Consider the following 17,040-nt stretch of genomic DNA (forward strand, 5'->3'; position numbering starts at 1 on the left):
AGTGCAAACCTAATGGGAGAAAAAAGGACATGACACCCAGACAGACTCACAGTAACGAGTGATTGCAAATAAAGTAAATGTAAAAAAAGAATATGAGGGGCAATTCTATACCCTAGCTGCAAGTGTTACATGCACAAATTATTAGAATAAAAAGGGTTGATATTCAATGTGATTTAACGGGTCAGAAATGGCTCCTGCCTGGTTAAAACCACCTGTTCGGGGCTAACTGGTCATTTTCAGCGGCAATTAACCGGTAATGGGCTGCTAAAAATAACTGTAGCATAGAACTCAAAATCAGCTATTTTGGCAGCATTCCAGGGGTGGAGTCAACACTCGACCGGTTCAGTGCCAATATTCAGAACTTAACTAGCAAGGTTAACCAGATAAATAGGACCACATAAAAGTCATTCCTACAATAACGTGCTAACCCACAGCCGACTTTAGAAACCTAGAAATTCAATGCTTATGCCCAGACATGGCCCAGCATTGAACACCGGCAGTGGTCAGCAAAATGAATTGTTTTGGTATTTTTCAATAAAGATCTAGAATTGTACATACATCTCCCTCGTTTTTTGGAAAGAGCCAGCTTACCCTACTCCTTTTTCTTGTTTGACTCTCGTAGGGATTGAGTGCACCTCCTCTTTTTGTGGGTGTTTTGCCTTAATGCTATACTGCACTTACCCACTTGCCTTATTCTATAAAGGTTATGCTCCTACATTTACACTCCTGAAATTTATGGTCCTAAATTTATGCTCTTAAATTATGAGCATAATCTATGCTACAAAATAGATAACGCTCGTAATTTAGGAGTATAAATTTAGGAGCATACTGCCAGATATTTAAAATAAAAAGGCCACTAAAACAGCACTTAAGCGACTATCCGGCAATATTCAGCGCCACATAGCGGCTTAAAGATAGCTGGTTATATCGAGCGATATAACTGGCTATCCCCCCCCCCCCCCCCCCCCCGATTTTTAAAACCCGGCCAGCCAAGTTTGACGGCCATATTTGGCTGCCATAATAGCTAGAATAACTTTGGCCGGTCTCACTTTAAGCAGCTAGAGCCAAATATCAGCATGGCCGGTTAAAATCGGACCGGCTAAAGTTTAACTGGATATTCAATGCCAGTCACTGGACACGGACCGGCATTGAATATGCGGGTTTAGCACCGACCATGGAAGACAGTCCAGCTATCTCCCGCAGTCTGAATATCGGGGTCATAAATTTTAGGAGCGTAAATTTAGGAGCATATCCTTTATAGTATAAGGCCTTAACTTACATAGCCCACGTTTGCACAGGGGCTGTACACAGGGCTGTGCACAGGGGCAGATCATGGGTAAGACACATGCGGGGCTCCCACTTATGCACATAATTTACAGAATGCTGCAAGTTATGCACAAACCTGGTGGTAAGTCCAACGTGCCAATCTGGAGCTACCGCCAGCCCAAAGCAGGCGCCAGAGGGAGTTCAACCCCCAGCACGCGGCATCTCAAGCGATAGCGGAAATATTTGAAAAATATTTCCGCAGGTGCTAATTTGGCAGTAATCGAGCAGCACCGCACACTACCTGGTTACCACAAGGGTAGCACGGAAGCACTTACCGCCACCTCGATGGGTGGCGGTAAGTGCTCCCCCTAACATAGCTACGCAGTAAGTGAAATCTTACCACATGGTCAAGTCTTTTTTCAGACAAACAAGTGTAAAGGCTGACCAAAAGACGAATCCAACTTGGGGAATAGTGCTTGAAAGACAGTTTATTTGCTGTTTGGACAAAGGACCCGACATGCTCCATGTTTCGGCATCACCAAACGTCTGCCTCAGGGTCACAATGGTGTTCAAACAGTGAGCGGACCCTTGTGGGCACGCATTTGTCTAAGTTTCTTCACTCGAGCGCATGCCTTTTGGCAACTGTCTGTTCAGTATATGCTGTGAACACCATTGTGACCCCTGAGGCAGGCATTTTGTGACGCCAAAACATGGACCATGTCGGGTCCTTTGCCCAAGCAGCAAATAAAGCATCTTTCAAGCACTATTTCCCGAGTTGGATTCGTCCTTTGGTCAGCCTCTACTCTTGTCTGCCTAGTTTGGTCAATGTGGAAGTTCTTCCTGTTTGCTGTCCAAGTCTTTTTTCAGCCTTTTTACCCGCTGCAGTAAAAAGGGCCTCAGTGCGTGGCAAAAACGGACCCACCTGCTAGTGCAGGGCCCTTTTTACCGCAGCTTGATAAAAGGACCCCTTAGGCACACATACATACTTATAGCAGCTCTGTGACTCATTTTAGTGCAAGCGCTAAAGTTTTAGGAGTATCGATACCTAGTTATAAGGAGATACACAACAAGAATAAGTCGGACATAGGCAATAAACAATTGCAACAGTATGCAACTTGTAATACACATTACAACATCTTAATAGGGGGTCACGTACATAAGTACATAAGTAATGCCATACTGGGAAAAGACCAAGGGTCCATCGAGCCCAGCATCCTGTCCACGACAGCGGCCAATCCAGGCCAAGGGCACCTGGCAAGCTTCCCAAACGTACAAACATTCTATACATGTTATTCCTGGAATTGTGGATTTTTCCCAAGTCCATTTAGTAGCGGTTTATGGACTTGTCCTTTAGGAAACTGTCCAACCCCTTTTTAAACTCTGCTAAGCTAACCGCCGTCACCACTTTCTCAGGCAACGAATTCCAGAGTTTAATTATACGTTGGGTGAAGAAAAAGTTTCTCCGATTTGTTTTAAATTTACTACACTGTAGTTTCATCGCATGCCCCCTAGTCCTAGTATTTTTGGAAAGCGTGAACAGACGCTTCACATCCACCTGTTCCACTCCACTCATTATTTTATATACCTCTATCATGTCTCCCCTCAGCCGTCTCTTCTCCAAACCAAATAGCCCTAGCCTCCTTAATCTTTCTTCATAGGGAAGTCGTCCCATCCCCGCTATCATTTTAGTCGCCCTTCGATGCCGCGCTAGAAAGCAGGCACAGGTGGGGCGAGCTCCCGGACCCGATCTCCATAACTCACTCTCTACGTGCATATTTCTGGGACTGAAGTCAGAAATCAAATGGACAAGTTGCTGCTAGAGTTGTTTTCAAGTGCAAGTTGCTCTGAAATAAATTAATGTTTTGAGAACAGTTTTTGAACATTAATATGAAGCAAAATTAACAGTAATTGGAGGGTTTTTTTTAGGATCAATGATGGAACCTGACACGACATAACATTCAATTACAGCAGTTGTCCATTTGGTTTCTGAGATCCTTTTCCTCCACTACATAAATATAAACATATGTAGTACAACTTAAGGGTGGCTTATTGTAAATTCGGGAGACTTTTGGGGGTTGGAAATAGGCACATCACAGCCTAAACATCCTATTTCCTGTGTAGAGCCCCAATGGAAAATGGAGATTCATATCTCAGAGATGGCAGAAAAAATTTCCCCTCAATTGAAGATGCAAAACCAGCCAAAGCAGCAGATTTCAAAACCATTAAAATTCTCACAGGGTCATGAATTTACTATTTAAGTCTGGTGCATATTTCAGGGGTACTGCCAACATTTTGTGATCCAAAGGTACACAGGGGAAATAATCTGTACTTCTCCCAGGGCTAGTGAGAACAAACATCATTTTGAAAGAAGGGATTTTCATGTGAAAAAGGAAAAGAGGCATAGATACATAACATAGTAGATGACGGCAGAAAAAGACTTGCATGGTCCATCCAGTCTGCCCAACAAGATAAACTCATATGTGCTACTTTTTGTGTATATTTTACCTTGATTTGTATCTGTCATTTTCAGGGCACAGACCGGATAAGTCTGCCCAGCACTATCCCTGCCTCCCAACCACCAGCCCCGCCTCCCACCACCGGCTCTGGCACAGACCATATAAGTCTGCCCAGCACTATCCCTGCCTCCCAACCACCAGCCCCACCTCCCACCACCGGCTATGCCACCCAATCTCAGCTAAGCTTCTGAGGATCCATTCCCTCAGAACAGGATTCCTTTATGTTTATCCCATGAATATTCATTGCCATTACTTAAATCAGTGGTTCTCAAACCTGGTCCTGGAGGCACCCCAGCCAGCCAGGTCCTCAGGATATCCACAATGAATATTCATGAGAGAGATTTAAATGCAGTGAAGACAGGGCATGCAAATCTCTCTCATGAATATTCATTGTGGATATCCTGAAAACCTGACTGCCTAGGGTGCCTCCAGGACCAGGCTTGGGAACCACGGACTTAAATTCAAGAAACAGCATGGTGAAAAACAAGACGCTGATGACTTTGGTGCTGAAAATTGGGTTGTTTCAGTTCTTCCTACCGTCTTGAACGAGTTTGCACCTCGTGACATTTTCAATGCTGACGAAAATGGTCTCTACTGGTGAGCGATTCCTGATGGAACGGATTTGTGAAAAACAATTTCTTCATTCTACAACAATATTCTGTGAATACTTCAGAATATGTTAATACTCAACATTGATTTTAATGGGGAAAAATACATCCTTATTACAGGCAGAAACCAGCAGGATTCACCAGTTCTGCTATGGCTGGCCATAATAATAGAAATAAATAAAAAGCAGGGTGGTGGGTACAGATAAAAGGCGAAATTCACTGTTAATTTCTAAAGAGAAAAAAAAAACACTGCAAGCCAGTGATCCCTCATCAAGTAAAATGTTTCCTGAGAATGAGACCTTGTGTTGGCATCTGAAGACTGGAGCTGGTGAGCACTGGCACAAATCTTCCCTGCTATTTGTTGGGCACCTATCTCATTTAGGAAGCTCAAACACCACTCCTGTTTCTACTTTTATTCTCCTTGGGGTAGCTTCAAGTAAACCAAATAAGTGGCCTTAACCAATCGTGTTTCAGTTCATCTACAGTGAATATCCATAAGACACAGGGCCAACCCAAGGGCATAAAATACCCTAGGACATTGGTTCCCAAACCTGATCCTAGAGGCACCTCAGCCAGTCAGGTTTTCAGGATATCCACAATGAATATTCATGAGAGAGATCTGCATGCACTGCCTCCACTGTATGCAAATCTCTCTCCTGAATATTCATAGTGGATATCCTGAAAACGTGACTGGCTGGGATGCCTCCAGGACCAGGTTTGGAAACCAATGTCCTAGGAGAACATTGAGATGCCCCGGGAGGGGGGGGGGTGTTTACACAGCTGAAGACCCTACCACCCCTCCCCCCCCTGTAGTTCAGCATCTCTCCTTCTCCTCCCAATGTCTCCCAAGTTGCCAACATCTCTCCTTCCTCTCTAACCCAGCTACCAAAGTCACCAGCATCTTCTCTTCCTCTCTCATCCCCCCCCCCCCCCCAAAGGGTGGCCAGCATCTCATTTAATTTTTAAATCATGTAAATATCCCAGGATTTAGACTTGGATATTTTATTTAGTCCCTCCCCTTTGGTTTTTATTTTTTTGGGGTAGGTTTATAGGGCGGGGATATGAGGTATAATATAGACAACAGATGACAGATTATTTTCAATAATGTTGTGAAGCTACCATTTGTACTGAGTTATTTGGCTCAAACATGTAATGTTCATTGAGATAACTTGTATTGCTTCATCAATAGAATTATTGAACCATAAATCAAGTAAATATGACATGTATTACCACTACTACTAGAATTACATTTGCTTCTGTTAAACGCCTGTCTCATATTCAAATCACATTGTTTTATATTTAAGATCCTGCACGGCTCCATTTCAGTACATATTACTCAACTGATTCATATTTATCTGGACTAAGAATCAACCAAATGTTTCATCGATTGGAGCTAAGTTATCCATCATGTAAAGGGCTTCACTTCAAACAAATATTGAAAAGTTCCTTCTTTTATCAAGTGTTTTTCTTTTGGAATGATTTGCCATTAACTGTTAACACTCTTCTTATATTGCTTCCTGTAAAAGTCTGAAAATTTACCAAGTTAGTAAATGCTTGACTATAAATCAATTAGGATAAACCAATGCATTATGTAATTAGTTCTGTTAAGCCACTGTTTGTACCGTGTAGATGTAAGACATATTGTTCACCACTTTTATAACCTTCTTAATACCTAAAAAGGTCCAATGTCAGATTAGATTAGATTCTCTTCCCTTCTCTATTTCCTCCCCCCTCCCAGATGGCCAGCATTACCTTGTCCTCTCTACCTGGACCCCAGCTGACCAGAATCTCATCTCCTCTTCTCTACTCCCCCCCCCCCCCACCCCCGTCCAACATTGCTCTTCCTTCACTCCATGCCCCGCCCCCCCCTTATCTCCTCCCATGTCAGCCTCATGCTTAAAGTAGGCTGAGTACTGAGAACTGTAAGATTCCTGTACATTCAGGACCGTGCTTCAGCCTGGGACCTGCAGCCCTCATTGTTCTTTAAGTTTAGGACTGATATGGGCAGAGGTGAGTGGGTGGGTGGAAGCGGCAAGCCCAGTGGGGCGCCAGAGCTGCACCATAACCCTCCAAATTCTGCTGCTCTAGTGGCAGGGCAAGTCCTGATGAGACATGTTTGCATACTACAAAGACAGGACAAACAAATCGCTGTGAGTATCCCAAAACCTGAGACAGCTATGAATCCCAGAGGTCAGGCTTCGAAACCACTGCCCTATATCACTAACAAGACCCTTCCAAACTTTTTGTGTTCTAATACAGTTTCTGATATTTTAGGTCAGAAGCCCCTCAACCTTGCCCAACTCCAAAACTTGGCTCTGCTGAAATATTATCACTGTATAATAATACTGTGATGCATTTTGGGAGTAAATCTGTCCAGGTTGCCTGAAGTTAAACACCTGAGGCTGAATTCAGTAAATGGCGCTCAAAATTTGGCACTGAAAAAAAATCAGCGTTGAACGGTATTCTATAACTGGCTTTCTGGGATCAGTGCTCAACGTTTAGTGCAAAGAGTTACACCAACTGAAACCAGGTGTAAATGTCGGCGTGCAAGTTGGCCATAGATCTGCAATATTCTATAACACTGCACGCATTTTAAGTGAACGTCCCTGACCCACCCATGCCCCTCCCACGGCCACACCTCCCTTTGCAGATCTGCATGGAAACACTTAGGTGATATTATACAAATGCCATTTCTGCATCCGTTAGAACACTTTTCAGCACAACTTTTTGGCATGGAAGTATCGCCTAACATTTGGCGCCATATATAGAATTCCCCTGCTCACATGTGTGCGCTAAGCGTGACTTGGCTAACAGCAATTCAGCACTTAATTGCCATTACAGAACATTTGCCCAATGCTAGACAAGCATATTTTAAAGCCTCAAGAAAACGCACCTTTTATTTCCTGGCCCCATTCTTGTGGAATAGCCTTCCTTTGTATATAAGAGCTGAGCCTTTGTTAAACAACTTTAAGACAGCTCTGAAGACTTATTTTTTCAACTATTTAGTGTGTTTCTGGGTTAGCAGTTCAGTTGAAACTGAAGAGAATGTAGTAGTTATGTGGCTATATTTGATCTTTTTTGGTATGGTTGTTTTCTTTTCTATATATTGTTTGGTGTTCTTTTCCTATTTCCATGTTTTTTAATTATTTTGTAAATCACTTTGATGTATTTGATAAAAAAGGCGATTCATCAAGTACAAATAAACACAAATGCAAGTACTTATGCTAGCTCTATGGCTGGTGTAAATGCTTGCACCTTAAATATGGCAGTTATATGAATAACTGACAGTATTCTAAAAGCCCCACCCATGCCCACGCCCCCACACAGTTAAGCGCTATAAAATGTAGGCACTAGCTTATAGAATAGCACCTAAGTGCAGTTACACAGGTAACTGCAAATTAGGGCTAATAATTGTCGATTATTAGTTGTTACTGTTAATTTGCACCTAATTAGGCAATTAACTTAAATGCCTAACTGGAACTATTCTGTAACCTGCACATGGCTCAGCACAAAAATGTGCACAAAGATTATAGAATGAAGGCCTTTACATTATAATTCTCATGCAGACAAACTTTGTAACAGTTATACAGCTGTAAGGCTGTGATAAGTACATACTGAAAGAGGAAGACTTTATTCAGGATATTAAACATCTGCCCTACCAGGAAACTGCCAGGGATGCATGAAGCACCCAAAAGCATTTGTGAGCAGGGAATGTTGCCAGGAGGGACTAAATGCTCTCTCAGCATATCCCAAACCCTGAATTTCTGTGAGACATGACTCTACCCTTAAAAGGTCGTTCCTCCCTCTGAAAACAATGCAGCAAAGCTAAACTTGAACTCAAATAGCAAATTTCACTTCCCAATATTACTACTACTTATTGTTTCTTCAGTGCTACTAGACATAAGCAGAACTGTACACTAACACATACGAGACACTCCCTGTTTGACAGAGCTTTCCATCTATTCAGGACAGCCAAACATGGCAAATAAGAGAATAAGGGGTCTCATTTATTACAGGAATGATTAAACATAGGTACTGACCAGGTGAATAGGGGTTAAGAGTTATAAGCAGCCTCAAACGTGGACTTTTAGCCTGGATTTGAATAGGGCCAGAGATAGAGCATGCTTGCACACAGCAAATTGGGTGACAACGACCCAAGGTCCCTGTGAATCCATAGTCACAGAAAATACAGACCAAGGACAAAGTTCTGCAGCAAGAGGCACAAATTTCCTGACGGCAACCACTACCACCCACCACTGCCTCCCTTACTGTGTTCACTGCCCCTTCTCTTTCCTCCTTCAACCACCCCTCTGGCCCACTGCCTTCCTCTTATCTCTTACTGCTCTGAGCTGATGCCACCACCCCTGGCCACCTCAACTAAGTCCTAGTACGTACCTCAATCCCTACTCCCTACTGTTCTGATCTACTACCTTGTTCTTGCTGCCTCTATTCATTCCCATGTGCCCCTTTCCTTTCTAGGGCTGCAAATTTGTCCCTGTATTTCCCCCTTCAGGCGGCAATCTTATCCTCCCACCCACCCGGTGCGACTCCTCCAGCTTCAGAGCACTGTCTTCATAGTCCAGATCAGTGATTTTCAACCTTTTTCATTTTGCGGCACACTGACAAGGCACAAAAATTGTCAAGGCACATCATCAGTTTTTTAAGGATATATATTTTATCAATTAATAAACGAGTGTTAAGATTTTGTTTAAAGTTCAACAATTAAATTTTTTAATCATTGTGCTATCTTTATAACTGAATATTTTTATTGAAGACACAAGTTGGCAAAAGGACAATACATTTCAAATATAATGAAACAAGCCGTTGAGCCCATTAAAACGGGCAAAAAAAGCACCGTCAAGAAAGCGGTCGGAGCCCCAACGGGTGCAGTCGAGCCCCCGCCCAGGAAAGTCGCAGAGGAAAGCGCCGGCTCCCAGCCCGGCCTGTGGTCACAGCAGCAGCTGATCGGACCTGTTGGACTATGCTTCGGAGCCGCTGTCTGACGATCCCCGCCCCGTGCTCGCTGGTCACCCACATATGTGTTACACTTCCTGCCTCTAAGAACGTCAGGAGAGGTGTGACGTGCTGCGCTGTTCTGCGCATGCGCGGCACGTCAGTCACTCTTCATTTATATAGTAGGATAAGTCACAAATAACATGCATTCAAAAATACCCCCTCCCCCCAGTGCTGGTGGTGATCACATCCCTTCACTGCACCTAATCTGTAGGTATGTATGCCTAAATTCCTTTATAATAGACTCCCACCAGGCCCAAATTTATAGAACTAGCCCCGTAATGACAAAGTAATGAGATCATACCAAATAGATACAATCTGAATGTCACACAATTTTCACTATGTAATAATCCAGTTAAAATTTGTGATAAGAACTAGCAAACTGCCACAGGAACACACACTTCAAACCCAAGGACTCTCTATAATTGAGCCAATTAGCAATATATGGCCAATTTAATGGAACCTTTACACTAAATCTACTTTTAACTTCCTCATGGTATCTGGGTACACAAACTGAGGTACTTAGCCTGTTTTTTTCCTCACCTTTTTCCTGTAGCGGTCAGCAGCAGTGGGCAGCAATTCAGCCGACCTGCTTGCACCAACCCGAGCCCTTTCTCTGAAGTTACGTGAGAGAGAAGACTCGGGTGCTGGCGATAGCAGGCTGTCTAAATCGCTGTCCACTGCTGCCAGCCACTACAGAAGAAATCTTATAATGTCGGGTCGCTGGCTGGGGACGAGACAGGAGTGACAGAAACCTCCCGCAGCACACCAGTTGAAAAACACTGCTCCTCCCCTCCCTCCAATTCCTGAAGCTACCACTTCTGCTCATAGTAAATAGAGTCATACCGAATGACAAGTAAAAGAAAAAGACAGAAAACTATACTGAAAGAAAAAAAAATGTACATACTAAGAAATGTCAAGACACCCTTTTTCTTTTGGGATGACTCACAAATGAAGAAAGACTAAAAAGGTTAAGGCTCTTCAGCTTGGAGAAGAGATGGCTGCAGGGGGGGGGAGGGAGGAGGCTATTATAGAGGTCTATACAATTCTGAGAGAAATGGAACAGGTAAATGTAAATTGATTGTTTATTCTTTCTAAAAGGAAAAAGACTAGGGCACACTCCATTAAATTATATAGTGGCACATTTAAAACAAATAGGAGAAAATATTTCTTCACTCAAGTTAAAATCTGGAACTCCACTACCCCAGTTGCAAAGGACTGAAATATAAATCCACATACGCAGCCAGCTTCTCCTATGTATGCACGCAACTATGGAACGCATTACCGAAGACCATAAAATCAATACATTACCTAACAATCTTCCGTAGACTACTGAAAACGAACCTGTTCAAGAAGGCTTACCATAAGGTTCCATCTTATATACAAAATAAATAGACTTTACACGAACTAGACAAAACCGAACTCTTGTCACTGGACTGTTTAACCTTACTGCTATTAAAGAAAACTACACAATACGCACTACCAATCTATTTCCTAAATTGAAGATGGCATCTTTATAGTCGATGACGTAACTTACGCTACAACTCATTTTATCACTTAGAAACCTCTATGCAATGCCATAATGCATTCCTCTGGACCATGTATATATGCACCTTGATGCAAAATCATTTGTATGCAATACCACAATGTATTCCTCTTTACTATGTATGTATACAACTAAATGTATTACCATTTGAAATTCTGTACCCAGAAATGGCGATCGCCATCACTGCATAATGTAAACCACATTGAGCCTGCAAATTGGTGGGAAAATGTGGGATACAAATGCTACAAATAAATACATAAACTCCTTACCAGAGTTGTGTTAAAAGTAGCTTACTGTAGCTGCATTTTAAAAAGGTTTGGCCATATTCCTGGAGGAAAAGTTCACAAACCATTATTAAAGTAGACCCGGAGAAAGCCACTGCTTACCCCTGGAGTTAAGTAGCATGGAATCTTGCTACTCTTTGGGACTTTGCCAGGTACTTGTGACCTGGATTGGCCATGATTGGAAACAGGAAGCTGGACCACATGGACTTAACACAGTATAACTCTTAATCTCTTATCTAACATATTTCTAATAAAAGTGATTTATGTACTTATACAGTTCTATATAAATATATGCTATATTACTACAAAAAATCATAATTCTTGCTACAGATCCGCATAAGGAACAAGGAGTCTTGGGTAATGGCCAATGTTTATCCTTTCTCTGGCCACAGAGAAGACAGATGTGTATTTTCAAGAACACAGCGATCCCCTGAAAGCTCATGGAGTACAGTTTATGGCTATGTTGTATGGGTCCTACTAAAAAAGGCTCAGAACCCGCAAAAAAAAAATCCATTTCTCCACTAGGACCAATATGGCCACTAGAATATTTAAGCAAAAAATACAAACTCCTTCCTTGCCACTGACAAAACCAGACAGTACAAGAAACACATTCACGGCATGTCTCTGAAAACTCACAAAACAGAACAACTTTGCAACTAGTTGAAGACAAAAAAAAAAAGCAACAACTTCAAGCCGGCTTGCCATAAACATCTTGTCAGGGAAGAGTGAAAGTGGAAGAAGGGGACTTAACCAAGGGCGCCCCATTGATATACAGAAGTGATCAGGTCAGCTACTTTACAGGCAGATCGAGATGTGGGTAGGGGCTATCCAGGGTTCCGGTTCACAACAAAACCAAAACCATTTTATTTCCCGCAAAACTCACTGGAGCCACCAGCTTGCAGCAATTCCGTCGGCAGACGTTTGCACTTATCCGAAAGGTCTGAGTCCAGGAAGAAGCAACTGGTATAGAGGAGGAGGGCACAAAGGTTTGGGCTGCCTATGACCCGATCGGGCAGGGGCAGCGAGGGAAGCACTTACGAGGAGCGATCGGGAGCGAAGAAGTCCACGGCGAAGCCGAAGTAGCTGCCTGGAAAGCCCGAGTACACCGCCGGCCTGTCCACGTCCAGATTGAAGGCTCCGCAACCGGAGAGGAAGAAGAAGAGTAGGCAGAAGAGCGCGGGAGGCCGATTTGGAGCCATATCCCCCGGTGCCGGGGCTCAGCACAGCCTGGCGGCAGCAGGAAGTAAAAAAAAAGCCGGAGAGCATCCCAGAGACAGGCGGGCGGGCGGCAACAAACTTCCGCAAATCCTCCCCGATGGGGCGGAGAAAGAGAGGGAGCGGGGGGGAAGGCGGGCGAGCGCAAACAGCTGCAGCAGGACAAGGGGCTTTACACTCTCCTTTCCAAAGCCAGCTCAGTTCCCAAATTCTGATCCGCAGAAGGAGGAGGGGGGAGTGTGGGGGTCGTTAAGCGATATTATATACCCAGACAAAAACTATGCATCGCATAGACCAGGTTACTTGTGACCCAGAAGCATAAATTGACACCCAAGGAGAAAAGAGGGTTTGACCTTTTTATAGGCTTGCAATCAAATACATAGAATCAATGCCAATGTGATTCTTTTTATTATTCATTAGCTATCTACATGTTATTAATCTTACCCTAATAACAACGACACAACGTGTAGTTTCATTTTTTTTAATTGTATTTTTTATTACCTATATCCGGTGCATTTTTTTCTAGCGAAAAGGTGCACATACTCAAATGCCAGGCCACCCTTCAGGGGTGGGGTGATCATGAAGGACCCACCCCACAATAGCCGGCCCCCCTGCACCCAGTCACAGAATCTATGACAAGGCAGAATTGGTATGTAGAGCCTGAGCTCTTTCATTAAAACTTCGGGGGTCCATGTTTTAATGGAAGAGCAGACAGTGGAAAAGGTGCTGGTACTCAGTACCCCCTCAAAAAAAGTCCTGGCTATATCAATACATAACAAAGCTTACAAACTAGGGGAAATGCTAAATCACCAGAGTCATATCATGAATATACACATTTAGTCATTTAGTGTGTAAAGACACATAGATGCAATAAAATCTGTGTGTGTGACATAATTCTGGAGTCTTAATGTGTATATATATCAATACATATTCAAGACCCTCCTGGGAAGAGTTCCTATTGTGCCATCGGAGATTAATCAGGACTGGATCCAATACTTTCCATTGGGAGGTTCCAGATTCCAGTGTGTTTCCTGCGGCTCAAAAGCCACATCCTCCAGATTCGCCAATGCAAGGATCTGATTGAAGGTGGAGTGTGCAAGATCTCGTTTCTGTCCCTCTCTTCACTCATGCCCCGCTGCTCAAAACCAAGGGGCCCTGTTACAAAGCAGGGGCTTACCACTCGCTAAAAGGAAAGCATGCCATTTCCGGTGCTACAAAAATATTTTTGTAGCGCCAGTGTGTACCTGGCGGTAATCGGGCAGTGCCATGCGCTGCACGGTTACCCCTGGGGTAGCGTGAGTTGGGAGCCCATACTGCCACCTCAGTGGGTGGTGGTAAGTGCTTCCACCCATCCTGCTCTTTACCTGCTGCGGTAAAAGGGGGGCCTCAGCACACATTAAAAAAACACACCAATGCCAGCGCAGGCCCCCTTTTCTCACTGCTTCGTAAAAGAACCCGTAAATGTGGGTACTAGAGGCCATTAGCGCTGAATTAGAGCCCACATTTGGCTGCACAGAGGGGTCCTTGTATGAAGCTGCTGCTGCAAAAGGGGCCTGCACTGGCATTGGTGCATTTTTCTTCTGTACGCACATCGAGGCCTCCTTTTACCGCAGTGGGTAAAAGACAGATTTCTTTTTAAAGAAATGGGCGTGCGGCAAGCCACGCACCCATTTTGGGTGGGAGCAGTTACCACCGTCCATTGAGGTGGCGGTAAGGGCTCCCATACTACCCCGGCGGTAACTGGACAGTACATAGCACTACCTGATTACCGCCGGTTACACACTAGTGCTACAAGGTGCACGCAGGGTGTGGGAACTACTGCTGGGCTGCTCTGGTACCCCAGTGGTACTTCCCTTCTAGCGAGCGGTAAGCCCGCATTGGCCGCTTTGTAAAAGGCCCCCCAGAATGTTCAGAGGACTGGAGCATAGGAACAAACGAGCGTGCAGGCAAACAGCACAAGTAGCATGTTAGAATTGCTGTCGCTTCTGCCAGCTGACCTGGAAGCCTTCCCTCTGCTGTGTTCCTCCAAGGCTGTAAACAGGAAATTGTGTCAGAGTTGGGGGGAGGGGATGTGGCACAGGGAAGGCTTCCGGGTCAGCCAGCAGTAGTGGCAGCAATTTTTACACGCTTCCGGTGGCCCTTTGAACAGACCAAACAATGGCAGGAGCCTAGCTTGCTTCCTAATGCTGTTATTGGCAAGGGTGCATCGCTGCTGGGTGGGCCCGTGCCCAAACTGGGTGGGTCCAGCCCACCCATGACTACACCCCTGTCATAAATACTCCCAGACAGATATGGGTGTTCCAACTGTACTGAAAAAAAAACATCATTCAACATGTCTACTGCTTTGAGGTAGTCTTTCTGTCCTGAGTTTGTACAGTATGTAAAGCACATATCTCATAACCTTAATCTGCCTGTGATTCCTTTTAATAAATACTGGAAGGTAGAGGTTTCTTGGTTTCTGGGCAAACCTATTCCATTCTGTGCAAATTCATGCTGGGGATACTGAAAACAATTTAAGCATATAGGAGAGGCTCCTGCCCGTTTAAATTGTACCCAGTTTGATTGTTTAGCTAGCAAATGAAATGGGACCAAATGGGAACAAAGCAAATGAAAACAATAAAATGTTCAGACAACCAAGGTAGGCAAAATTGTATTGGAATATGTTATCCTTGAGAAATGTGCATCTCTTATATTTTGCATTTTTTTTCTATTTCTCTAGTATTGCTATACATACACGGGAGAATTCTATATAAAGCGCCAAAAATCAGCCACTAAAAGATCCATGCTAAGCCCCTATTCTGTAATGGGCATCTGACCTTTATAGAATATTTTATCTAAAGCACAATTCATAATCAGTTGGGAGGAGGTAAAAATGATCTCAACACAGAAAAAACCTTACTCCACAATAAATACTAGCAGCTTCATATACACCATTATAAAATTATTGGATCCGTCAGAATCGCATATTTCAACCCTCAGGCAGAGGAGTGTGGTAGCTGTGTTAGTCCACTCTTAAGGTTATTAATAGAAATCAAACAAAATAAAACATGGAAAAGAAAATAAGATGATACCTTTTTTATTGGACATAACTTAATACATTTCTTGATTAGCTTTCGAAGGTTGCCCTTCTTCGTCAGATCGGAAATAAGCAAATGTGCTAGCTGACAGTGTATATAAGTGAAAACATTCAAGCATTACTATGACAGTCTGACAGGGTGGGAGGATGGGGGTGGGTTGGAGGTATGCATGGGGACATCAAAGCATATTCTTGATATTCTAACAGGATGGGTGTGGATAGGTGAGGGGTGGGGTGATCAACAGAGACATACAGCGTTATGGTTTATAATGGGTTAGGAACCCCAGATCCTTGTTAAGTCCTTTCTGTTGGGTGTTAAAATATTCAATCATTCTGACTTCAAAGGTCTTACGTTCTTGTATGGTTTTAAAGTTACCTTTCAGTATTCTCACTGTGAAATCACTGGTACAGTGTCCTGGTTCTGTGAAGTGCTGTCCCACCGGGGTGGGGGCCCTACTGGCTGTATTGTTCATGTGATGTCTATGTAAATTGAATCTTGTCTTACGCATCTGGCCTGTTTCTCCAATATAGCATCCTTCGAAAAGGAACAGAAGGGCACACTTCCCTGTAATTTATCCAGTTGCAAACTATGCCAAAATATTTCACAGGACCCCAAAGTCATCCACAAAGGAAAGATATTCAACATAAAGGGATCTTTCACTTGCTCATCTTCCAATGTGGTATATATCATTCAGTGAGTGGGAAAGCACGGGGTACAAATGTAACAAAAAAACAAAACAAAAAAAACAGAGCTCATTCTTTGAGCAGAGAAATGTTGATTTGGAAGGTCAGCACTATCTTTTAATTACAGGTTGAATTTCAGTCACTATAAGTGCTGGCTGTGATAATTTTCCTAACAGGTAATTTGTTTACATAGTGAACCCCACGCTGTGGTTCCACTGGCTTTGCATATGCTGTTTTTCTTTGCCACATTGCTGTGTTTTTGTTTTGTTTTTTTAACCACAGTTGGAACTCTTGGAATGAATTAATTTCACTTAAAATAAAAAGGAAAGACCTTAAAAATAATTATATCTTTTGGAGGAAAATTCTGGGCTGGCACACTTTCACAATCAGCATTACATAAGTGCTTCCAAAATATACATACTTAATATTGTAGGTTAGCAAAAGCATGCAGCGTGCTTTCTAGACAAGTTAAAACAACTACGTTTCCAAGCTATGGTTATGTTTTTCAACTGCAGAAACACAAAAACATCCTCAGTCTAGCCACTGGTGACTTATAATTATATATTTATATGATGATTTTACTAGCTGGGATTTTCCTTTAGCACATGGAATATTTGAAATTTCAGATATTTATTGCTACATCAGGAGACTCATAACACCAGAAGATATATTTTCATTTGATTCTTTTGTCATGCCAAATGATTAGAGCTGCAACCATAACACTGCTGTACTGAAATAAGGGGGAAAGAGGAAATTTCAGTGTCATTTAAATTTTGTATTTTTGGTAGTGGGAAGTGTTCATTTTATTTTTGGTTTAATATGTGGTATTTTA

The 17,040-nt window shown here is 43.1% G+C and overlaps 1 protein-coding gene across 3 annotated transcripts in view; it reads right to left on the reverse strand.

The window, feature by feature from the left end:
• The window catches only part of ITGAV (integrin subunit alpha V), a 162,164-nt gene extending 149,679 nt beyond the window's left edge, over positions 1 to 12,485 (reverse strand). For all 3 annotated transcript variants that reach the window (XM_030210296.1, XM_030210295.1, XM_030210294.1), the window contains exon 1: positions 12,272 to 12,485. In XM_030210296.1, the coding sequence (XP_030066156.1) occupies positions 12,272 to 12,432 (161 nt within the window). In that variant the 5' untranslated portion in view covers positions 12,433 to 12,485. The remainder of the gene's footprint in view (positions 1 to 12,271) is intronic.
• Positions 12,486 to 17,040: the final 4,555 nt, after the last annotated feature.

This window comes from Microcaecilia unicolor, chromosome 7, assembly GCF_901765095.1.
Source record: "Microcaecilia unicolor chromosome 7, aMicUni1.1, whole genome shotgun sequence".
NCBI lineage: Eukaryota > Metazoa > Chordata > Amphibia > Gymnophiona > Siphonopidae > Microcaecilia > Microcaecilia unicolor.